A 25185-nucleotide genomic window follows, 5' to 3' on the forward strand; every position below is an offset into this window, starting at 1 on the left:
GCTCTGGGCGATCCTCTACCCCGGGACCCAGAGCCTCAGCAGCAGGTACAGGGTCCGGAACAGAACGCTCCGGAAAGGAACATTCCGGAAGACCCGGTACGGAACATTCCGGAAGACCCGGTACGGAACATTCCGGAAGACCCGGTACGGAACATTCCGGAACAGCAAGAACTGGCCCAAATAAGAAACGTTGTGGAAGTGCAGGTTCATGCCCCCATGCGGGACATTCCGGAACTGCAAGATGAAATTCTATTACCAGATCCAGACGACCAGTGGTTTGGAGATGGGGATGACGTGCCCCTTCTACCGCTGTAGATAAAACTAACCGTGTCACCAGACTGTTATTGTTTTGGAGTGCATATTTTGTGTTGTTATTCAAGAAAGTTTTTTCTTTTTTGTGTTAAGTCTACTTTACAGCAATATGTAGTTTTAAACTGTATCAAATAGTATGTTTTATGGTATGGTATTACCACTATGGTAATTTTGAATTTGTTCGTTTACCACCATATCTTTTCATATCACTTGGACTTGAAAGTATCATTCAGGAATGAGATAGCATTAAGCTTGTCTGATAATGTTGAGTACAATTAATTATATGTATGAATGCCTTTGTTAAATTGGTAACGCTGTTATGTGTGTGTGTAGATATACATTGTACAGCACTGTGTAGTTTTAGCTAAGTTGATTTTTCTGTATAATCTTGAGTGATTTCTCATCTTTTAACATTGTACCATGCCGACTATTGCACTGTGTTGTTATGTTTGTTCACATTATTAAAGTATAAGTAAGACCTTTAAGAATACTGTCATGAAAGTTCATCTGTGCTGGTAGTTACATGTTTAAGTTAAAACTTTTGTTCCAACACAAAGAAGGTCTCTCATCACCTAGAGCCTTGTTTTCTGATAGACAGCCTAGTCAACAGGGCCGATCGGATAATGTATAGAATCTTGCCGGCTGGTTACGAACTTGCAACAAAAAGATATGCTTGGAGCAAGCAAAGAGCAAGGAATGTCCTTTCTTGGAGATTATTAGCTGGCTCCTTTCAACTTTTCTAACTATGATCGGGCCCCTTTTTCGATCATTTCGAACACACCAGCTTCTGTATCTGTATAGCCGGTATAACCGCCCTTCGGCGTAACACACCAACTTCTGTATCTGTATAGCCAGTATAACCACCCTTCAGCGTAACACACCAGCTTCCGTATCTGTATAGCCGGTATAACCGCCCTTTGGCGTAACACACCGGCTTCTGTATCGGTATAGCCGGTATAACCGCCCTTCGGCGTAACACACCAGCTTCTGTCTAGCCCTTTAGCGTAACACACTAGCTTCTGTATCTGTATAGCCGGTATAACCGCCCTTCGGCGTAACACACCAGCTTCTGTATCTGTATAGCCGGTATAACCACCCTTCGGCGTAACACACCAGGCCAGTAGATGATTGTGTAGAGCGGATGAAAGCTAAAAAGGCTGACACTCAGGCTAAGCTTATCCCCCTACACCACCCTATCCCCCGACTCCAGCCATACGTCAGGAAATGTTCATTACATAAAGGTAAAGGAATGTCCAAGCCTCCATATGGCCGTACTTCAAGGCCACTTCAAGGTTGGTTAACCACCTAAATGGTATCACCTAAATGGCATTACCACCTGAATTGTATTACCACTCACCTGGGTTACGGGTTACCGGGTAGAACTGTAACAGCAACTCTTCTCCCTGAGTCAGAAACATCAAAATTGAGACCAGCCCAATTTCTCACAAGTAGTGAGGACTAACTGACCCAATAGGAGAAGCAGGGGTTACGAGGCTGGTCGGGTGGTTTGTAGATAAAGTGGTTTGTAGATAGTAGAATTTGGTAAAACAAATAGGGTCAATGGATTTGCCCAAGGAATAACTTCCTTGGTGCGCCGTTATGCACGGGGTTTCATTTCCCTCTCGCAAATGAAATCTACGGGGGCCAAACTCCCCTGGCCTGAGTACCATCCTTGCTGTCAGAAAAATAATAAAATCATTGTTATAGTACTTTTCTTTAGAAATGGAACATAATCATAGTTTATGCTGACATTCTACTTATTGTATCTTTCAGTGTATATTGTGCACCTATATTTTTTCGCGCATCTAATTTTTTAGGTTGGGTGCACCAGTCCACCTATTCCCAAAAATGAATTTCGAGCCCTGAGATGTCACCGAAAATAAACCACTGCGAATATTTCAAGACTTACGATGTTCAGTAGACCGGCAACCGCTGCGACAGACGTCACACGTACCGTAAATTGACCGAGTTTTGTTTAAACAATGAACAACAACAGTGTTTTGTTATTCACTCTAGCTGAGAGAAGACTTCACAGTAAATATAAACACAAATACAAATTATAAACACATGTACATACAGGGCGTACACAGACTCAGCGTATACTAGTGTAACAGCGAGTATATAGGCGTCATTAACTACCCGCCCAATGGATCCTGGATCTTTTGGCGGAATGGTTTGTGCGCTGGTTGTGAGCTGACACGCCGCACGAGCGGCGCGGGTTCGATTCCCGGGGGTCAGAGTCAGCCTTCGAAGTTACTCCTTTCTCTGTGTTACATTGGTATCAGAAGTGGCCCTGCGAGATATGGCCGAGTGTGCCCACAGGGAAACGAACTAGGGAGATTCGAGGGCGAATCTCAGAGATCGAAGAGAGGGAGTAGTGTAACAGCGAGTATATAGGCGTCACTATCTATCCGCCCAAGGGATCCTGGATTTTTTGGGTGAATCGGTTTGTGCGCTGCTTGTGAGCTGACACGCCGCGCGAGCAGCGCGGGTTCGATTCCCGGGGGTCAGAGTCAACCTTCGAGTTACTCCTTTCTCTCATGTGTTACACTTGTAGTAGAATATGGGGCAGTCTGTTTACACGAGCGTACCTTCACGTACCTGACACCTGCGATGCATAACAAGGAAACGCGTCGATTTCAGTGCCCCTTTGTCCCAGATCTTACCCATGACGTTTGCCGCTTACGTAAGTTACCTTGTGAGCAGGCTTGAGAGCAGGCCGCAGACAGACGGGTGGTTCAGACGACAGACCCTAATCGCCATCCCTTCCCCACAGATCTTCTCACAGGCATCTTGCCGTCAAGGTGGGTAAAAAACTACTTTATATAACTCGTTTAGTCCTTGTAAAAGGTATTAAAGGCGTCTATGTATAGTGGGGCGGGTGAAGGGTGGTGGTGCACCGGACCGTGTATTAACAAGGCCGTACCGTCTCACTCTGTACTCTGCAAATAAAAGTCACAAACTGACCAGATTTAGACAATTAATAGAAAAATAACTATACATTCTGTCATTTTAGCACAGTAGTCCAGAAAACAGAATCACTCTGCCTGAAAACAGCCAACTAGAAACATCTAGCTCTTAGGGGGAAACACCGTGTCAGATACGGCTGTGACATTATACAATGCATTGGTGTTGGTGTTGAAACAACCCTTCTGGCAGGGGCCCCTTTTTAGAAGCGCGTTACATGGTTGAATCACCACAGTCAATCTGACAACTTGTTTTCTCCACCCTTCTCGGTTTTCTGTTTTTCTTAACGTTCCACTTAGTGTCCTGCCAGTCCATTATCCGTTATTACCTTCGCCAAGGAGGTTATGTTTTCAGTAGCGTTTGTCCGTTTGTCTGTCTGTCTGTGAACAGCATAACTCAAGAAGCTTCATATGCATTGTCATGTTAGGTGGGTAGGTCTTTTTGAGACCTACAAATGATTAGATATTGGGCTCCCTGGTGGCTTTTGTTGGTACTGCAGCAGAACTTCCGGTTTTGATATCTCGCGATCTGGACATGCTAGGGTCACGAATTTTGGTTGGTAGATAGCTCTTGGGGTAGGGAAGAAGTGACATTAGGTTTGGTCCCCCTAGAAGTATGTACAGAACTGCAGGAGCGTTTGTTGAAAAATATTGAAGAAGGATAGCTCAAGAGCTGGTTGACGGATTGTAGTGTTTTTGGTATGTAGGTAGCTGAAGTGATACTTGACATGATCAGATGACAATTATGCAAATCAGTAGCTAATTTGCATAATAAAGGAGGAAATTCTATAAATCTGCTTCGTTCGATGATAGGACTATGAAACACTTGTGACATGTAATTGAGAACGAGAAAAACATCTGAGGATATATATTACGTAGATGAAGACCTAATTTGCATAATTAATGAAAAATTGTTATAATGTTTAAGTTGTAACTGCTGGGAATTTCATACTTGCCGCATTTGGAAGTTAAGTGAAGGTGAACATCAATAAAGATAATTTATTCAAATTATGACCTCATTTGCATAATTTATGAGGAAGTGCTAGAATAGCCTTTTTTGTTAAGATAAGTCTGTCATTAGGTGGAGAATATGATCAACTGATGTAATCCATGCAAATGAGGCTCTTATTTCCAAAATCAATTATCAAAATGGTATTATTCCTCAACCGGGAGGGTTAACATCATTTGGCGAAGGTCTGAGATCGTGGAACTCTTGTTATTCTCATCTTTTCCGTCCCCAACACTTTTCCCTCCCTGGACTGTTCCTGTTGACCGACAGTTTTGAGTAGTCCCAATGACCGTGACACCTGACCATGCCACGTCAGTTTCCTTTCCTTTGCGGAATTTTGTTTAGGTCACAGCAAGTAATTTTTATGGATGACATCAGGGCGAGCATTTTCGACTGATTTTGGAAGAAAAAAAACAAGAAATTTTGTTGCCCTCTGTCAGTGGTCAACATGTCGAAAATGGGCAAAGATGTGTGCCGCCATGCCGGAACGTGGATGGCAGATAAATATGAAAAGAGGATACAAGACAAGGCTGATTTGATGCAGTGATGTATCGATGCTGTGTATATGTCATGGTCCCACTGAATCAAAACCATTTGTATAAAGATTGTCTGATTGAAAACTTGTAAACTCAGCATAATATAGATATCATTTCTTGTTTAACAAGTTTATAATGTCAAAATTTGAAAATGTAGGAATCTTGTTTTTTTGGCCTGCCTTGTTTTGTTTTCGCCCTATCGCATAGATTTGGAGGCTGCAGAGGATGTCATCCATAAAATTTACTTGCTGTTACCTTACGGAAACTGAAGTGGTACGTCCAGAATAATTTCAATCATTGCATATAATGGACATACACATATACGTGTATGCCTCATGCATTATGTCAATTTAAGCCCCCCTCCCCTTATTTACCATAAACTTCAGGTGTTCATATCATACTCTCCACCGGTCCGCGCAACGAGACGAACCTGAGAAAAACGCCACCAGACCGACATGGAGTCTAAACCCGCTCCTCTCGCCGTCTGCTTGGCTGTGGTTTCCGTGTTCATCGCCCAACATGGACGGGTTAGAGGACAACTCCCCCCACCTGTGTGTCAGACCTGGAACTCAACAACTGTCGTGTGTAAAGGGGGTGGATCCGGACCGGTTCTTCCAACCCGAGCGCGTCTAACCCAAGTACCTCCCGGCATCCCTGAGTCTGTCATCACGGTGGATCTCTGTTGCAACAACATAACTATACTGTATAACGGCTCGTTTAGTGGGTTAAGAAACCTGAGATCCTTAGACCTGTCTGATAATCCAATAGAGACTATCGAGGTCGGTGCGTTTGCAAAGTTAGAAAAATTACAAGTTCTTGATATTGATAAGTCGTATTTGTATTTCGGAACGGCGACACAAACGTATCCTCTTCATAATGGAATGTTCCAAGATCTGCGAAACCTGAACTATCTGGCCGTGGAGACTCACACCGATACAGTCGCCAGCGAGGGAGTGTTCACGGGGTTATCTAAACTCAGGACTTTGGTACTCGACGTGAAAAATATCACCAATTTACCCGATCATATTTTTTATCCTTTGACCTCATTGGAAAGTCTACAGATACGGGAAGTCGGCTATAACTTCGAACCTGAGGACCTAAATACCACCATGAGAAGGGTCCGCAGCGGAAGCGGATTCTTACAACGACGCCTGCTGTGGGCACCGCTGCACAACCTTAAAACATTAATCTTGGGTCTCACCATCAATTCAATACCAAGAGCCAATGACGCCTACTTTGGACCTGTATTTATGAATATATCTAGATTAGAGACTATAGAAATATATTTACCTCATTATTATACCCTCAATGCTCAAATGTTCCGGCCTATATTACCGACTGTGAAACATTTACGCACCGAGGCTGCGATAGCTCCCGGCCTGCTGACGTCACTCATACATCTGCAGACGCTGGACTTCGACAACAGTGTTTCATATCCGTATTTCACCATTTTTGACGTTCTGCCTGAACTCCGACACACGCAGATTCAGGAGTTGTCATTAGACTGGCTGGAACCGGAAACGTACATATTAACATCTGACACTCTTGCGGGAATAAAAGGCCTGAAAAGTTTGAAAAGTTTGATTTTTCACCTCGGCTATTTTAACGCCATAGAAGCTAACGCCTTTGCGGGTTTGTCACATTTACAAAGGCTGGATCTGACGCAGGGCGCCTTCGAGACGTTAACTTTACACGACAAGGCGTTCAGCGGACTGTCCTCAGTCACTCATCTTAACTTGACACAAAACGGGATTCCTACTTTACCACAATACGTGTTTGAAGGACTGTCCTCAGTCACTCATCTCAACTTGGCACAAAACTTGATTTCTACTTTACCACAATACGTGTTCGAAGGACTGTCCTCGCTCACTCATCTTGATTTGAGCCAGAACGAGTTGAAGACCTCCCACGCTCAGCTTCCAGAGACCTTGGACTATCTTGATCTCAGTCACAATAAGTTAAACAACAACAAAGGCACAGGTCAACCACCATGTTACAACCCTATATCATTTAGCTTCAGTGGTTTAAAAAGCGTGAATCATCTGAATTTGAGTCATAATGAAATTGAAGATGTTGTCGTCGCTTGTCTCCCTTGGAATATTACTGTGCTTGATTTGCAACACAACAGACTGGGAACATCCCCTGACCTCTGCCATATTGAGGGTTTACGGTATCTCGACCTTTCTAACAATGAAATCAATGATTTTTTCAATGATGATTTTTACTATAATTGTGATTATAATTATGATTATAATTATGATAATGGTAATCAGTCAATGACTCGTGGGCAACCAGTCATACAAACACTTAGGTTGGATAACAACGGTATAACAGATATACAAAAAGGATTCCCAGAAGAAATAAAGAGAAGATTGAAAACGCTGACTCTTTCTCACAACCAAATCCAGCGTATCGAAACAGGACAACTGACATGGTCGGACCAGCTGGAACATTTGGATCTGAGTCATAACGAGATCAACACCGTCATGCCATCCGCCTTCCGTGGACTATCGCGGCTACAGTTCCTGGATCTCAGTAACAACAAGATAAAGAATATAACTAAGTCAACATTTGAAGGTTTAGGCAACCTTACACATCTAAACCTGGAAGCCAACAGGATAGCAGTGATTGGGGACGCTTTTCAGCGTCTGTACGGGTTGAGACACCTAAATCTGAGGAACAACTGGTTAACTGTTTTAAATCAAACAACACTGGGTCCTGTTCTAATCTGGTTAGAGACTATCAACATTGCAGACAACCCGTTTCTGTGTGACTGTAAGTTAATGTGGTTTGTCGAGTGGGCCCTTGATAAATACGACAGGGTAGCGAACTTCCACAACCCCTATCCTGACTTCCTTCGAGGGTACACATGTTCCCGTCCACCTGGATTGCGTGGAAGACGTTTGATAGACGGGCTGACGAAGAAACAACAATCTAAGGACAGACAGGATCCATCAGAACGAAAGTTTTTCGACATAGTCTGTAGTCATGGATTCCGGCCCAACCGCCTCCTGGCTTGTGTGCTCGCCTCTTCGGGCATCTTCGTCGCAATGACGACCATTTTCCTGGTCGACTACCACATCGGCCGTGTTCAGTACTACCTGTGGATGTTGGACAAGTGGAGGAGACCGAAGATTGGCGAAGTAAAGAACCAAGAGCCGCACAGATACACGCACGATGCCTTTCTTGCCTACAACAACCGGGACGTCGGCTGGGTTATACATCAAGCGATAGGGAATCTGGAACCTGACTACAGTCTGGTCATACACGAAAGGGACTTTGCAGTGGGCGCTCCCATTGTGGAAAACATCGCGGATGCCGTTGAAAACAGCCGGAGAACCGTCTGCCTCATCACCAGGAACTTCCTGAAGAGTAAGTGGTGCGAGTACGAGTTCCAGCTGGCCCAGTACCACATGTTTGAGGAGGGGGAGGGAGGCGTCTCATCCTGGTGTTTCTGGAGAGGATTCCTAACGAAATGCTGAAACAGTTCCGCCATCTTAACGCCGTAGTAAAGAGAGACACGTACCTGATGTGGCCAGACGACGTGCGGAAAAGGCCGCTGTTCTGGAGGCGGCTGCGAGACGCTCTGGGCGATCCTCTACCCCGGGACCCAGAGCCTCAGCAGCAGGTACAGGGTCCGGAACAGAACGCCCCGGAACGGAACATTCCGGAAGAGCCGGTACGGAACATTCCGGAGCAGCTAGGACAGGCCCAAGTAAGAAACGTTGTGGAAGTGCAGGTCCATGCCCCCATGCGGGACATTCCGGAACTGCAAGATGAAATTCTATTACCAGATCCAGACGACCAGTGGTTCGGAGATGGGGATGACGTGCCCCTTCTACCGCTGTAGATAAAACTTAACCGTGTCACCAGACTGTTATTGCTTGGGAGTGCATATTTTGTGTTGTTATTCAAGAAAATTGTATCTCTTTTGTGATAAGTCTACTGTACAGAAATATGTAGTTTTAAACTAACAGGATTAGATAGTAAGTTTTAGAAGTTTTTGTGCACTATGGTCATTTTAAATGTATTTGTTTACCACCATATCTTTTCATATCACTTGTACTTGAAAGTAGCATTCAGGCATGAGATTGTCTGATAATATTGACTACAATTAATCATATGTATATGAATGCCTTTGTTAAACTTTGTTAACGCTGTTATGTGTGTGTGTAGATATACACTGTACAGCACTGTGTAGTTTTGGCTAATGATGGTAAGTTGGTGATTTTTTTGTACATTTTTTTGTACATTACTACATTTTTAATAAGTGTATCAATAAAAGTTTCATGAACAATTTTGAATTCGGTGTGATGTCAACTGATAGTTCTTTGTCGTGAGATATGAAGTAATGACTTTGACCGTAAGATTGAAACGGTATCCGTTAACACCGTGGTTAGAATCGTAGAAACATGATTGTACTGTTGTATGAGGGCCTTGAAGGTGGGGGGGGGGCGTTTCCGACAACGCTCTACGCTTAATTCGGAAACCTCCCGATTACGCTTTACGATAAATTCCAAGTGGCTACAACGCATTACGTGGAATTAAAACGGCGAATACGCTCTACGCAAAATGCGCCAATTACGCTCTAAGTTGAATTAGAGCGGTCCTTCTACGCTCTACGTAGAATTAAAACAACCGATTATCACGCTCTACGGAAAAGGGCTTGCGGGCCCCCTTGTATCTTTGGCCATGTAACGTCACTATGCACTGTTATAAATGCTGTGTTGTGTTGGCCCGGCGCCCAGTCGCCTCCCTTGGCTACTACCGCCATAGTATGACTCAGGACGAAATAAGAAGTTGCTGAACAAGGCAGTATCTTTGGCCATATAACGTTACTATGCACTGTAACAGTTATAAATGCTGTGCTGTGTTGGCCCGGCGCCCAGTCGACTCCCATGGCTACTACCGCCCACCTACAGTCGGCTTCAGTGCTCTGTGGTGGGCTGCCATAGTATGAACCCTCAATTTAGTTTTCAAGATTTCAAATTTTGACAAATATTCATACCAAAACACACAACTTAAGATTTCAAATGCTCAGTGTATTGTATGACAGGGCGAAATGATAACTTGCTAAACAAGGCAGGATCGGGCTTGTATTTCACGGAATTATTTCCTCAAGTGACGTATTTGAGTATTTTGGAAGGGTTAGGCATCCGGTGGGGCAAGGGGACTTTCTGTTGGCCGCCTGTATCCATGATTGGCCGCCCCATGATTAGTTCCAGACACGTTATCGCTTCATGTCAGACAGAACGGAACAAGGAAATCCTGTGCCTTTCTTGTGAGCAGGCCGCAAATAGACGGGCGTTTCATGCTCTACATGTACAGCCTTAGCTTAGTTTAGGCTCCGGCTTTGTTTTGAGTCTTCCTTTTGTGTACCAGTATCCCTTGTTCTTTTTTTTACTGTCCTGCTAATTTGCTTCCGCCAGAAGATCTGCTTGGAAATTAGTTGTTTCAGACGACGAACTCTTCCGCGCCTGCACCCCCCCCCCCACCCCACCGCCGGTCCAGCTCTTCTCACCGTCTTGCTGTGAAGGTGGGTTTTCAACTTTCTTTTCATTCGTGTACGTATATTTAAATGATTGTGGATGGAAAGCATGACAGACACCAGGCCCTATACCAATACTCCCCAAGCAGAGGTTTGGGTTTGGGGTTATGCTTAGCGTGTTTTTAGGCTTTTTATCTGGGTTTCTCACCAGGTGGGGAAAATTCGGTTCAACCCCGATAAAAAAGCCTAAAAACACGCTAAACATAGCCCCAAACCCAAACCTCTGCTTGGAGAGTACTATACCAAGGCGGTATAGTCTCACTGACTCTATAATCGCTCTGAAAAGATGTTTGAAAGTCCAGCTATTTGGAGGAAATATATAATATGTCAGATACAGCTGTGGCGTTATAGAATAATTGATGGATTCTTTAATCCCAACCCTTCTGGCTTATAGCAGGAGCTCATTAAGCTATTTTGTATTCTCATTACTTTTAGAACCATGTTGTATGGTTAAAAATTAGGGTCAGCTGATCAGCAGAATTTCATCTTCTTGCTAAAATAAACACATATCTACAAATTTCACACATTATGTCGATTCCAGTCAGTTATGTCAATATATTTTACAGTCAGTTATGTCAATATATTTCACAGTCAGTTATGTCAATATATTTCACAGTCAGTTATGTCAATATATTTCACAGTCAGTTATGTCAATATATTTCACAGTCAGTTATGTCAGTATATTTTACAGTCAGTTATGTCAGTATATTTTACAGTCAGTTATGTCAATATATTTCACAGTCAGTTATGTCAATATATTTCACAGTCAGTTATGTCAATATATTTCACAGTCAGTTATGTCAGTATATTTTACAGTCAGTTATGTCAGTATATTTTACAGTCAGTTATGTCAGTATATTTTACAGTCAGTTATGTCAGTATATTTTACAGTCAGTTATGTCAGTATATTTTATAGCTACCTTGCATCATGTAGACTTAATTAGTTATTTTATACTCTGTTTCAATGTTCTTTTATGTTTTGCAATTTGCAATTAGTCCCGGGCACGAATTTGCAATAAATTGTTCATATATTCTGTGCTAGTGATCCTTCCAAAAAACCTGAAAACTGTCAAGACAAATCGTCTCGCTTTTGGGGACCCGTTTTGGGGGGAAATGCCGTTTTAGATATATGACTGAGACGTTATAGAATTGACGTTGGTATCGTGACCACTGGCAATTCCTCTGTGAGAAGGCTTGTGGTTGAGGATCAGGGAATGGGCCAAGGCAGATCAGAATGATTTCTCCCCCCCCCCCAAACATCTGTCCCCTGGTCTAATTTTTAGACAAGATTTCAGTCGACTTCAAGGGCCGATACCCGCAACAACTATTGGCTAGTGTTCTGTAGTCAACCGCCAGAATATGAACTTTGGAACACAGGTTGCCACTATGGATGACTTTTCAAGATATCAAATGCTTTCTTGTATGACTGGACGAAATAATACAATTATTTTATTGCAAATTCATGCCCGAGCGCTAATTGCAGGAACAGAAGAAACATTTGCAACAAAAACAGACAATTTGTACACCGAGAACTGCTGATAACTCCTAAGAAACTACAAGTAAAAACTACTGGGTTTGAGTTCTTTTTTGAAGACAGAGGAAGACAAAGGATCCCACTTTTTCTGTAATTTGTGAGTTTTCGGATGTTAAGAGGAGAGTAGTTTTCATTTGTATATGTGTGAAAGTTGAGGTAGAATTTTGAGGCTACGTTAAAGAGTTCATTTCGTTCATTGCTATAGACTAGAGGGTACAATTTGAGATAAAATGCGTTTCGTCTTCCACGTATTCAACGTACAATGTTTGCAAATTTGTTCATACCATTTGAACTTCTTATACCGCCCTCTCTCAATTTCGAGAGGGTGTGCACTAATGCGTAATTTACTTATTGTAGAGCAAATGTTAAGATCAACTAACTCCAGGTATTTTTCCATAGAATATGCTGTTTTACATTTTTGGTAAAACCTAAGCTTACCAGAATCAACATAACTTGTGGAAAATAGTTTGTACATACATATCAGAAATTCTCAACCTTAGCAAGAATGGTGCATGCAGATAACTTGCTAAACAAAGCAGGATTGTGCGTAGCCCACGGAACTATTTCCGCAGATGACGTTTGTCCGTATGGGCCACCGTACTTCCCAAAACGCTTGACAGGCTTGGGGAATACATTTCAGACAGAACGGAACAAGGAAAGGCTGAGTCTGTCTTGTGAGCAAGCCGCAGATCATATACATAGATAAACGGGTCAGAAAAATGTCAGGTTCAGCTTTTTTTTTTGTAAATGAATGTGTATTAGGCCACACTGATTTAATTTTATTGATGACATCCGCGCGCGCATTGATTTTTGACTGTCGCCCTTTAAAAAAAAGATCACCTCCACCGAGGCTCTGGCCTGGCTCTAGGCCTGGGTAGTCCATGGTAGTCAGCGACAACACGGAGCCGAGCACCAAGGCTATCGAATTCGAAGCTCCACGACTCAAGTATGTACAGTACCGATTCATAATGCTGCAAAACGCCAGTTAGTGCCGGCTTGTCGTATACGTCGCTAAGTCCTGTCGCGAATTCACAATACCAGCTTTGTATTCCTGTGGTTTAGTAGCATTTTTATTTTTCGCCGGAATTTTTTTTTATTCGCCCGCGCGCACTAGTTTGGGGGTCTTCAGAGGATGTCATCCATAAAATTAAGTCGGTGTGGCCTTAGCCTGATTAAATGGCTTCACCGTTGCCGCCCGCCTAACACCCAGCCGCCACTAAAGCCGCAGACGGTAGAGTTTGCGTTACACAGAATAAACATGTTGGTATGTACACCCTCATACATTATGTCAACAACTAAGCCTCCTCTCCTCTTATGTACCATAAACTTCAGGTGTTCACATCATACTCCCCACCGGTCCGCGCAACGAGACGAACCTGAGAAAAACGCCACCAGACCGACATGGAGTCTAAACCCGCTCCTCTCGCCGTCTGCTTGGCTGTGGTTTCCGTGTTCATCGCCCAACATGGACGGGTTAGAGGACAACTCTCCCCACCTGTGTGTCAGACCTGGAACTCAACAACTGTCGTGTGTAAAGGGGATCCGGACTGGCCGTATACTCAAACCTGTGCGCCTCTAACCCGAGTACCTCCCGGCATCCCCGAGTCTGTCATCACGGTGGATCTCAGTAAGAACAACATAACTATACTGTATAACGGCTCGTTTAGTGGGTTAAGAAACCTGAGATCCTTAGACCTGTCTTATAATCCTATACAGGTTATAGAGGTCGGTAAGTTTGCAAAGTTGGAAAAATTACAACGTCTAGATATTGGTCATTCGTATTTAAGAAATGAACAAATGTATCCTCTTCATAATGGAATGTTCCAAGATCTGCGAAACCGTAACTATCTGGCCGTGGAGACTCACACAGATACAGTCGCCAGTGAGGGAGTGTTCACGGGGTTATCTAAACTCAGGCATTTACGACTCGGCTTGAAAAATATCACCAATTTACCCGATCATATTTTTGATCCTTTGACTTCATTGGAAAGTCTAGAGATAGAGGAACTCAGCGATGACTCCGAACCTGAAGACCTAAATACCACCATGAGAAGAGTCCACAGCGGAAGTGGGTTCTTACAACGACGCCTGCTGTGGGCACCGCTGAACAACCTTACAACATTGACTCTGTATAATCTACCAAGAGTCAGTGACTTCTACTTTGGACCTGTATTTACAAATATGTCTAGATTAGAGACTATAGAAATACATAGACTTTCTTATTATACCCTCAATGCTCAAATGTTCCGGCCGTTATTACCGACTGTGAAACATTTAAGCACTAAGTCTAATTCAAGGATAGCTCCCGGTCTGCTGAAGTCACTCACACATCTGCAAACGCTAAACCTCATCAACCTTGATTCATATCCGGATCCCGCCATTTTGGACGTTCTGCCTGAACTCCGACACACGCAGATTCAGGAGTTGTCAATAGACCAGGTGAATACGCTAAAATTAACATCTGATACTCTTCCAGGAATAAAAGGCCTGAAAAGTTTGAAAACTTTGATTTTTCACTTCGGCTTTTTTGACACCATAGAAGCTAACGCCTTTGCGGGTTTGTCACATTTGCAAAGGCTGGATCTGACGCAGGTCTTAGAGTTGACTTTACACGACAAGGCGTTCAGCGGATTGTCCTCTCTCACTCATCTCAACTTGACACAAAACGGGATTTCTACTTTACCACAATACGTGTTTGAAGGACTGTCCTCGCTCACTCATCTTGATTTGAGCCAGAACTGGTTGGAGACCTCCCAAGCTCAGCTTCCAGAGACCTTGGACTATCTTGATCTCAGTCACAATAAGTTACACAACTTAAACGCAGGTCCACCATGTTACACCCCTTTATCATTTAACTTCAGTGGTTTAAAATGGGTGAATATTCTGGATTTGAGTCATAATGAAATTGATGGAGCTCCAATCGATTGTCTCCCTCGGAATATCACTGTGCTTGATTTGCAAAACAACAGACTGAGAACATTCAATGGCCTCTGCCATATTGGGGGTTTACAGTATCTCGACCTTTCTAACAATAAACTCAATGATTATTTTTTCGCTGACCTTCATTCTCTTACTTGTGAGCAATCAGTCATAGAAACACTTAGGTTGGATAACAACGGTATAACAGGTATACAAGAAGGATTACCAGAAGAAATAAAGAGAAAATTGAAAACGCTGACTCTTTCTCACAACCAAATCCAGCGTATCGGAACAGGACAACTGACATGGTCGGACCAGCTGGAACATTTGGATCTCAGTCATAACCAGATCAACACCGTCATGCCATCCGCCTTCCGTGGACTATCGCGGCTACAGTTCCTGGATCTCAGTAACAACAAGATAAAGAACATAACTAAGTCAACATTTGAAGGTTTAGGAAACCTTACACATTTAAACCTGGAAGCCAACAGGATAGCAGTGATTGGGGGCGCCTTTCAGCGTCTGTACGGGTTGAGACAGCTAAATCTAAGGAGCAACAGTTTGGCTGTTTTAAATCAAACAACACTGAGTCCTGTTGTCTACCGGTTAGAGACTATCGACATTGCAGACAACCCGTTTCTGTGCGACTGTAATTCAATGTGGTTTGTCGAGTGGGCCCAGGATAAATACGACAGGGTAGCGAACTTCCACAACCCCTATCCTGATGTCCTTCGAGGGTACACATGTTCCCGTCCACCTGGATTGCGTGGAAGACGTTTGATAGACGGGCTGACGCAGAAACAAGAATTTAACGACAGACAGGATCCATCAGAACGAAAGTTTTTCGACATAGTCTGTAGTCATGGATTCCGGCCCAACCGCCTCCTGGCTTGTGTGCTCGCCTCTTCGGGCATCTTCGTCGCCATGACGACCATTTTCCTGGTCGACTACCACATCGGCCGTGTTCAGTACTACCTGTGGATGTTGGACAAGTGGAGGAGACCGAAGATTGGCGAAGTCAAGAACCAAGAGCCGCACAGATACACGCACGATGCTTTTCTTGCCTATAACAACCGGGACGTCGGCTGGGTTATACATCAAGCGATAGGGAATCTAGAACCTGACTACAGTCTGGTCATACACGAAAGGGACTTTGCAGTGGGCGCTCCCATTGTGGAAAACATCGCGGATGCCGTGGAAAACAGCCGGAGAACCGTCTGCCTCATCACCAGGAACTTCCTGAAGAGTAAGTGGTGCGAGTACGAGTTCCAGCTGGCCCAGTACCACATGTTTGAGGAGGGGGGAGGGAGGCGTCTCATCCTGGTGTTTCTGGAGAGGATTCCTAACGAAATGCTGAAACAGTTCCGCCATCTTAACGCCGTAGTAAAGAGAGACACGTACCTGATGTGGCCAGACGACGTGCGGAAAAGGCCGCTGTTCTGGAGGCGGCTGCGAGACGCTCTGGGCGATCCTCTACCCCGGGACCCAGAGCCTCAGCAGCAGGTACAGGGTCCGGAACAGAACGCTCCGGAAAGGAACATTCCGGAAGACCCGGTACGGAACATTCCGGAAGACCCGGTACGGAACATTCCGGAACAGCAAGAACAGGCCCAAATAAGAAACGTTGTGGAAGTGCAGGTTCATGCCCCCATGCGGGACATTCCGGAACTGCAAGATGAAATTCTATTACCAGATCCAGACGACCAGTGGTTCGGAGATGGGGATGACGCGCCCCTTCTACCACTGTAGATAAAACTTACCGTGTCACCAGACTGTTATTGCTTGGGAGTGCATACTTTGTGTTGTTATTCAAGAAAATTGAATCCCTTTTGCGTTAAGTCTACTGTACAGTTGTATATGTAGTTTTAAACTAACTGTATCAGATAGTATGTTTTATGGTATGGTATTACCATTATGGTAATTTTAAATTTACCACCATATCTTTTCATATCACTTGTACTTGAAAATAGCATTCAGGCATGAGATTGTCTGATAATCTTGACTACAATTAATCATATGTATATGAATGCCTTTGTTAAACTGGGAACGCTGTTATGTGTGTGTGTAGATATACATTGTGCAGCACTATGTAGTTTTAGCTAATGATGGTAAGTTGGTGATTTTTTTTGTATAATCTTGAGTGATTTCTCATCTTTTAACATTGTACCATACGGACTACATGTATTGCACTGTGTTGTTATGTTTGTTCACATTATTAAAGTATAAGTAAGACCTTTAAGAATACTGTCATGAAAGTTCATCTGTGTTGGTAGTTACATGTTTAAGTTAAAACTTTTGTTCCAACACAAAGAAGGTCTCTTACCCAGAGCCTTGTTTTCTGATAGACAGCCTAGTCAACAGGGCCGATCGGATAATGTATAGAGTCTTGCCGGCTGGTTACGAACTTGCAACAAAAAGATATGCTTGGAGCAAGCAAAGAGCAAGGAATGTCCTTTCTTGGAGATTATTAGCTGGCTCCTTTCAACTCTTCAAACATTCCTCGGGCCCTTTTAAAGATCCTTTCTGCTGACAACATTCCTAGGCTAGTCTAGAACTCAGCCCTTTTAGCTTTCGTCCGCACCCTCCAAGCAGATCCTAATCTCCAAGCAGATCCCAGGGTGGCAAAAGACAGTATGAAATTGGCCAGGCAGTACCCATTCGCCATTGGCATTGGGTGGTGCATTGGCCAATGGAAACTGCCTGGCCAATTTGATACTGACTTTTCCCACCTTGATAATCAAATTGGATACTAGAGAAGTAACATTTGCAAAGCAAATGCATGTTTACCTTCGGATATGGTCTGCTCTGTTAATTCTACATGGATTTTTAGACAAAACAAACTTACAGGAGTTTTGTATAATGGTCGTTCATATTTCTATAAATAGTGAATATCGACAACAAATACTAGTAATATCAATATCTACCATTAAATACAGGTACGTATTGTACAAAATATACATTCAAATGTACACATATGGAGCCTATTTAAAATTTCATAAACGATGTACATGATCGTTTACTGACCTAAGAGCATACTTTTACGTGAAACTGCCTGCCAATCTTTAAGCACGCCATGTAAAATACAGAGAAAAATTCAGACTGAAAGTGGCCAGTTGTATAACAAAAGATATAATCCAAATATGGTTTACTACTGTACTTGGATTTAACGAAATGCAGGAATTCTTTATCCTGCTTTGTTGCTAAGGCCACAGCAAGTAATTTTTATGGATGATATCAGCGTGCACATTAATTTTCGCCTGATTCTGGAAAATTTCGGCCCGCCTTGTCTTTTTTTTCGCCCGCTCACATTAGATTTGGAGTCTGCGGAGGATGTCGTCCATAAAATTTACTTGCTGTGGCCTAAGTTCGAGTCTAGGTGTGAGCTAGCCTGGGTATCATCTGGATTTTCGCTCCGCCATGCTCCAAAAAATTTTTTTCGAGCATGGCAGAGCGAAAATCCGGATGGTACCCAGGTTAGGTGTGAGCAGCAGTGAGGCCAAAAACGATCTCAAATTTGCAGGTAGAAGTACATCACACTTGGCCTTGGCTTTCTGTCAGTAGAGAGTTTAGGAAGCCCCTGAGTACATGTGCGCAGGCAGAAGTACAGTTGTCAAAAGTCCCTCAAGGCGACCACCTGGCCATAACAACCACCTTGTCCCGGTCCCTACTTTTAGTCCACAGGCGCAAGTGTTAAGTGACCTGTCCATGAAGACCACCTGTCCAAGAAGACCACCTGTCCAAGAAGACCACTTGTCCAAGAAGCACACCTGTCCAAGAAGACCACCTGTTCAAGAAGACCACTTGTTCAAGAAGACCACTTGTCCAGGAAGATTACTTAACCTTGGTCCCCTGGGTGGCCTTCTTATGCGGGTGCAGAAGTGCATCACAGCCTGGCCTTGTTCGTGATTGGAAGTGAGTCCAGGAAGCCCCCTAGCGACTGCAGACAGAAGTGCATCACAGCCTGGCCTTGACTGTGAGCGGTAGTGAGTCATGGAAGCCCCCTAGCGACTGCAGACAGAACTGCATCACAGCCTGGCCTTGACCGTGATCGGTAGTGAGTCCAGGAAGCCCCCTAGCGACTGCAGACAGAACTACATCACAGCCTGGCCTTGACCATGATCGGTAGTGAGTCCAGGAAGCCCCCTAGCGACTGTAGGTGGAAATGCATCACAGCCTGGCCTTGACCATGATCGGTAGTGAGTCCAGGAAGCCCCCTAGCGACTGCAGTTAGAACTACATCACAACTTGGCCTTGACCATGATAGGTAGTGAGTCCAGGAAGCCCCCTAGCGACTGCAGACAGAACTACATCACAGCCTGGCCTTGACCGTGATCAGTAGTGAGTCCAGGAAGCCCCCTAGCGGCTGCAGACAGAAGTGCATCACAGCCTGGCCTTGACCATGATAGGTAGTGAGTCCAGGAAGCACCCTAGCGACTGCAGACAGAACTACATCACAGCCTGGCCTTGACCGTGATCAGTAGTGAGTCATGGAAGCCCCCTAGCGACTGCAGACAGAAGTGCATCACAGCCTGGCCTTGACTGTGAACGGTCCAGGAAGCACCCTAGCGACTGCAGACAGAAGTGCATATCACAATTTTGCCTTGACCATGATCGGTAGTGAATCCAGAAAACTGCCCAGTGCCTGCAGGTAGTCCTCCCTGTGCACCACCAGGTGTCCCGCGTGGCGTGACTTGGCCCAGCTGCGCTCCTGCAGCGCCACCCCAGTCTGCCGCCAGTACTGCAGCAGCTCGCGCACGGCGTCCGGACGGGACATCGGGTCGTTCTCGCAGTAGAACAGCAGTGTGGGCGCAGACACCTGCGGAGGGACCGGCAAATAAACTTTCCGTTGGAATTCTATCAATGGTGAATCCGCTAGAAACAAGCACTTTAAAACACAATAATTATTACTTTTTTTTATAAAAAAAGAATTAACCGTAAGTCCTACCTTTATTTATTTCAAACCCCCACTGCAAAGCTGGATTTGTCAGATTTCTTTTGGTACAAAAAGTGGGGCCTTTCTGAGCAAAATTTGACTAGGAAAAAAATTTATTTAAAAAATAAGTTCAAAACTATATCGGGTGTACTGGCCCTGACCCACTAGCCACTACCAGGCTTAGAGAGGAGGCTGGAAAGAGTAGAAATTGACCAAATAGAGAGAGATGACATGCCGGGGAGTTGGTGCGACAAAATGTACTCTCTATCGGACCAACTCCCTCTGCATGTTATCTCTCTACTAGTATTTGGACAATTTCTACTCTTTCCAGCCGCCTCCTGAAGCCTGGTAGAGGCTAGTGGCGATTGACTGGCCCCTCCCCACCTGCTGGTTTCGGAAGGCATCGATGGCCAGGTTGTAGGTGTCGACGGTGTAGCGCCGTGTCAGCGCAAAGTACGCCATGGTCGCAGACTTCACCACCGCGTTTGGCAGAGGAGACACCTGCAGTAGTGGTATTACAGTCACTGTAGTAGACTGGATTAATAGTTCCCAGCAAAAGATATACATGCCTCCTGGCAGTCGTAGTATTGGAGGGCTGAATTGTGAGGCTATTTACAAAAGTATCTGTCTGTTTATTCATTTATTAATCTTACAAACAGATTAATACAAAATGATTATACATTAACAGTTGTCATCATTTAGCAAATAAAGGTAAAAATAACTTATTCAACACTAAAACTTCTAAAATCAAAAACAGTTCATAATTTAAAAAAGAATGCTGCATAAATTATGTAACAATAACTGTCTGTCAATTAAAAGAGTTTAAGTTAAGAATTCGATTAAATTTGACGTTTTTGTGACACACCTCCGCCACACCGGTCGCCATCTTGTCCAGCCCACCGATGACAATACTGTCGTACACCTGCCCGATTATCCGCGACCTCACACGGCCGTACCTGTAAAGTACATTGTAATAGTACTAGTCTACTAACAGTAACACATGCATACCTGTAAGGTACATTGTAGTAGGAAGAACACTTAGACTACACTGGTGGCTTTTTGACCCAGAGGGCAGCTGATACTACAGTACTACAACATGTAAATGGAGTTTGAGTAGCCTCTACCAGACTTTGAGAGGCAGCTGGAAAAAGCAGAAATTGACCACATAGAGATCTAGAGATAACATGCCGAGGGAGTTGGTGCGGCAAAATGTACTCTCTACCGGTAGTGGTCTCTGTATTTGGCCGATTTCTACTCTTTCCAGCCGCCTCCCGAAGCCTGGTAGAGGCTAGAGTGTGCGTACCTGTCGGGGTGTTGATGCAGGTGCAGTAAGACGATGGCGTACAGGTATGCTCCCAAGTACTGGACAGACAATACTCATTTTCACTTGAGTCTAGTGGAGAAAGTTATATAATAAGTGCCTTTCCCAAGGGCACAAGATCGGTGGCATGTCAGGACTCGAACACAGGACCTCTTGGCCGTTGCGCCACACGACCCCACTACATTTGTTTACTCACATAACTATGTACAACTGTGCGTACCTTTCTGGGTGTTGATGCAGGTGGAGTAGTAGGATGGCATACAGGTAGGCTCCCACGGAGAAGGCGTGCACCACCAGACGCCGCTCTGCCGTGCTCTCCTGCAGGTAACTCAGCAGCCCCTCCGTGAAGCTGAGAGAGGGAGGGAGCAGTAATTGATGGAGAAGATAGTATTCTTTCATTTAATAGATTATTTCATTAATATATTATTGTCAGGAAATGAGCCGGGGTGATCTCACAGAACTCCGTTTAATGCCAGACTTCTGCCCTAGTACAGGCCAACCGGACCTCTCTCTCTCCAGCCTGGGCCCCGACTGACTGACCCAAGCACCCACGCTCTGCCTTATGGGCCTCTTCAAAACTATTCTATGTACCCCCATCACAATTATACTTAAGTTCTCATTCATGTATTATTTTATTTTTATTTTATTCACATGGATTTTTGAGCATTGGATAGGAAGCACTTGTTGTGCTTATGTAAATCCGCTGCTCATAAAACATAATACATATGTAAACATAAAGATGACATAAAGTATAGCATTAACATAAAATGAAAGTGGCTGGCGCACCAATACCTAGCATAACATTATTGAGATTGGTCAAATCTTCCAGAGTGGTGGATATAGTTAAACACAATATCAAAGATACGGCAGTTGGTAGGGTAAGGGAGGCTGGGGCTACCTGTAAGAAGTAAAGTACATAATGTGGCGTCATTTACGTTGAGTGGGTCGGAAGGAAGTATGTTTTCAAGATGAAGGCAAGATATGGATAACAACATTTTGGTCCTTTCAGTATTATTACATTTGCAGTGTAATAAATAGTGTTCTGGTGTCTCATTTGGATGCCCACATTTGCACTCGGGACTACTGATACAGTGATGCTGGAATAGGTGGTAGTTCAGCTGGCTGAAACCAAGCCTGAGTCTGGTAAGGTGAGTCGATCACATGGTGTCCGTGGCCGTGAGAGTAGTGGGGATGTCTGGGCATGCTATCAAAGCAAGACTCTAATTCATTTTTGAATGCACGAATGGATGGGGATTCTTTGACGGTCATTCATGTATTACTCCGAGTGTACCCCCTAAGCTAGCACCAAGTCAAAAACTAAAGGGCTGTATGAAAGTGTGTTTTTATTGGTGAGAATTTTCCCTTTAGCCAGCCCAATGGATGTAAAACGTCAAAATGGTGAAAGCTTGTTTGTAACTGATGAAATTAGGACGTAATTGTCAGCAGGCCTTCTGTAATGCTGAGAGGGGGGAGGGCAGTAAATACGAGCGATTGCTTTTTTTTGTTTACATCATACACAATCATGCAAATTATTTGAACACATATGCAAATTATTATCTCAGTGGATCATTCATTCCAGTGAAGAAGGTCACACTTTTTGGGCAGATTTTTGAAAACATTATTCTGAAAACTGGACCTTTCTGAGCAAAATTAAATGCCCAGAAAAAGAAATTATTTATTTTTTCTATTTTATTCACATTTATTTTTCAAGGATTGGGCAAAAAGTTATGAAACTTATGTCAGCCCTCTCCTCACACATAAAAGGAAACAATAAAGCAAAGTAATAATAATAATAAGAAAGGACAAAGGTGCATAATGAGCTGGTGTACAAATCAAAATCAATCAACTAAATCAAACAAAACATCCTGTCTGCAAAATAAAGTTGAAAACCACATCAAAGCCACATTGAAAAAGAAATTATTTAAAAAATAAGTTCCAAAATATGTACCTGAGAGCCCGTGGCGGCCAGGCGAAGTGCGCCAGCTGACCCCGGACGGTCAGCACGTCCCAGCCGCGGCCGGTGTACAGGTCCCGGTACCGGTCCAGACCTCGCGGCTTCGCGCCCAGCCAGCCAAACAGCACCACCTGGGCACACAGTACTTATTCATTTGGTCTCAGAAACATATGGTTACTAGTAGTTAGATACATCCCTCCTGCTATAAAATTGCAATATCATGTAACCCAACACTATAGTTACCATGGTGACAGACAGTCTGATTTAGGTCGTTGACCAGTATAGTGTTTAGAAGGGAAGAAGAAACAGAGCAAAAATCCCAAATAATAATTAATATGTTTCCCTTCGATAAACATAACTATGCACTACAATCGTCTGTTCCCATTTGGGGCTCTACTAGGCAATGCAAAAGTGACGTGTACCCACCAACGGTCTGGATTCCGGCGGGAACACGGACTCATCGCAGGTTCTCAGCTGCAGCAGTGGGGACAGGTCACGCGTCCTGTACTTCAGCTCACTGCTGCCAGGGGGCGCCCCGGCCTGGGTGCTCATGCCGAGATGTGCGCAGGTGAACACTGAAAACAACATGTTTCACAAGTCTAGACTTTACTACACCAGGGGTGCCAGAGTATACAGTGCAATTTTGCAGAATACAGTGCAATCATATTAGTATACAGTGCAATTTTTAATATATACTAGAAAAATTGCACTGTATACTAACGTTAATACGATATCGATTGCACTGTATTACGTAAAATTGCACAGTATTCCCAAGGAGGTTAACATCCTTGGTATTCCATAGAATTGCACTGTATACTCTGGCACCCCTGTACACCTAAAAAAGACACAGAGTAACCATAACATTGTACAATTCTTGTTGGGAAGGTAAGGACTGCACCAAATGCAAAAGGCCTGGGGCTTGTTTGTCATTTATTCACTTCCACACTCACCGTGACCTAGCTTGAGTTAATCTAGGGTGGCAAAAATAGGCAAAAGACAATATCCATGATATGGCCAGGCAGTATCCATTCGCCAGAGAGGGTCCATAGGCCACCCAACCCTTTCTGGCCAATGGATACTGAATGGGCAATTTGGTACTGTCTTTTGCCACCCTAGGATCTGCCTGGGTACCGTCCTGGTTAGTTAACGTCCACTTTCACAGCCACTAGCGATTGAACTTGTTTACATGATAGGACTTTGAAATTACAGCTGCCAATTGCATAAATATAATGATATAGTCTACAGTATATAGAAGTATGACGTTATACACATGCATGCGCATGCTATGTAACGTTGGTTATACTTTAGCCGCGGCGACTGTTGCATGTTGCAGGGCTTCTCTTGCTTGCAGTCTTTTACATTAGCCTGTTGTTAAGGCTACTGTAAAAGACTGCAAGCAAGAGAAGCCCTGCAACAGTCGCCGAGGCTAGCTAGTTATACTTATATAATTTTATAACGTTACATCTTTGTAATATGACCGGCCAGAGCTTACGCTAGTTTCGCGATGCAGAAGATGATATAACTTAAGTACCTATCAGACGAGAGTTGGGCCCACACACACACCAGTAACACCAGCCAGCACTACCCACCTGACGACCTGCCGTACAAAGTCCTCCGTACGCCGAACAACAACCTCACTCCCGCCGCCATCTCACCGGCACAGGGGTCACAACCTCTCAACTTTCAACTCTCACCTTACTACACACTCTCGTCCTCAGGGCACTGTGCACTCTCGTTCTCAGAGCGCTGTGGACTCATGGTGAGATTAGCGTTTACCTTACGATATATCAGCGTTTCGGTAATCTTGTGCATTCATCAAATAAAACAATTGAAACGGCGCCATCAATTTTAGGAAGATTTTTTTTTTAGGTCTGAGTGATCATGCAACAGCGACATCTAGCGGTTTACATGCAAACATCACGTCAGACTCCCAGCTTTTATTTTTTTTTTTTTTTTTTTTTTTTTTATTTGCAAATTCAACAAGGACAATACAGGACAAGGTGGTGAGGTACTCTAGCTGTAGCTAATTTTAGCCTCACCACCAAACATAGAATACAATTACAATACATAACAAAAAACAGAGAACAGCAAATGGTTGGGATGGGTCGTTAAATAGTACAAAGAAATGTTTCGTAGGCTATATGATAAATCAA

At 43.9% G+C, this 25185-nt stretch overlaps 2 protein-coding genes and 1 pseudogene across 2 annotated transcripts; 2 read left to right on the top strand and 1 right to left on the bottom strand.

The window, feature by feature from the left end:
* The first annotated feature begins 2912 nt into the window (after positions 1-2912).
* Positions 2913-8859, top strand: LOC109481682 (annotated as a pseudogene).
* Positions 8860-13240: 4381 nt separating this feature from the next.
* Positions 13241-16961, top strand: LOC109481675 (toll-like receptor 13). The gene is given in 2 exon segments (XM_019784249.1): positions 13241-16486; positions 16488-16961. Coding segments are annotated over 2 exon segments (3270 nt in total). The 5' UTR covers positions 13241-13306; the 3' UTR covers positions 16578-16961.
* Positions 16962-19006: 2045 nt separating this feature from the next.
* LOC109481644 (transmembrane protein 53-A-like) lies at positions 19007-24712 on the bottom strand. The gene is made up of 7 exons (XM_019784222.1): positions 24622-24712; positions 23459-23607; positions 23027-23163; positions 21299-21427; positions 20623-20713; positions 20142-20258; positions 19007-19640 (listed from the first exon to the last, which is right to left on the bottom strand). The coding sequence occupies exons 1-7, from the start codon at positions 24680-24682 to the stop codon at positions 19413-19415; spliced, it is 912 nt and encodes a 303-aa protein (XP_019639781.1). The 5' UTR covers positions 24683-24712; the 3' UTR covers positions 19007-19412.
* Positions 24713-25185: the final 473 nt, after the last annotated feature.

This window comes from Branchiostoma belcheri, unplaced genomic scaffold (assembly GCF_001625305.1).
Source record: "Branchiostoma belcheri isolate BF01 breed outbred unplaced genomic scaffold, Haploidv18h27 scaffold57, whole genome shotgun sequence".
Lineage (NCBI taxonomy): Eukaryota > Metazoa > Chordata > Leptocardii > Amphioxiformes > Branchiostomatidae > Branchiostoma > Branchiostoma belcheri.

Bases quoted from the DNA above. Each gene is read 5' to 3' on its own strand.
- LOC109481644 (XM_019784222.1), bottom strand. From the start codon at position 24,682: ATGGCGGCGGGAGTGAGGTTGTTGTTCGGCGTACGGAGGACTTTGTAC. The intron at 23,608-24,621 runs GTGGGTAGTGCT...TGTTGTTTTCAG, and splicing joins TTTGTACGGCAGGTCGTCAG to TGTTCACCTGCGCACATCTC. The intron at 20,714-21,298 runs GTACGCACAGTT...TGTACTTTACAG, and splicing joins CTGCATCAACACCCAGAAAG to GTACGGCCGTGTGAGGTCGC.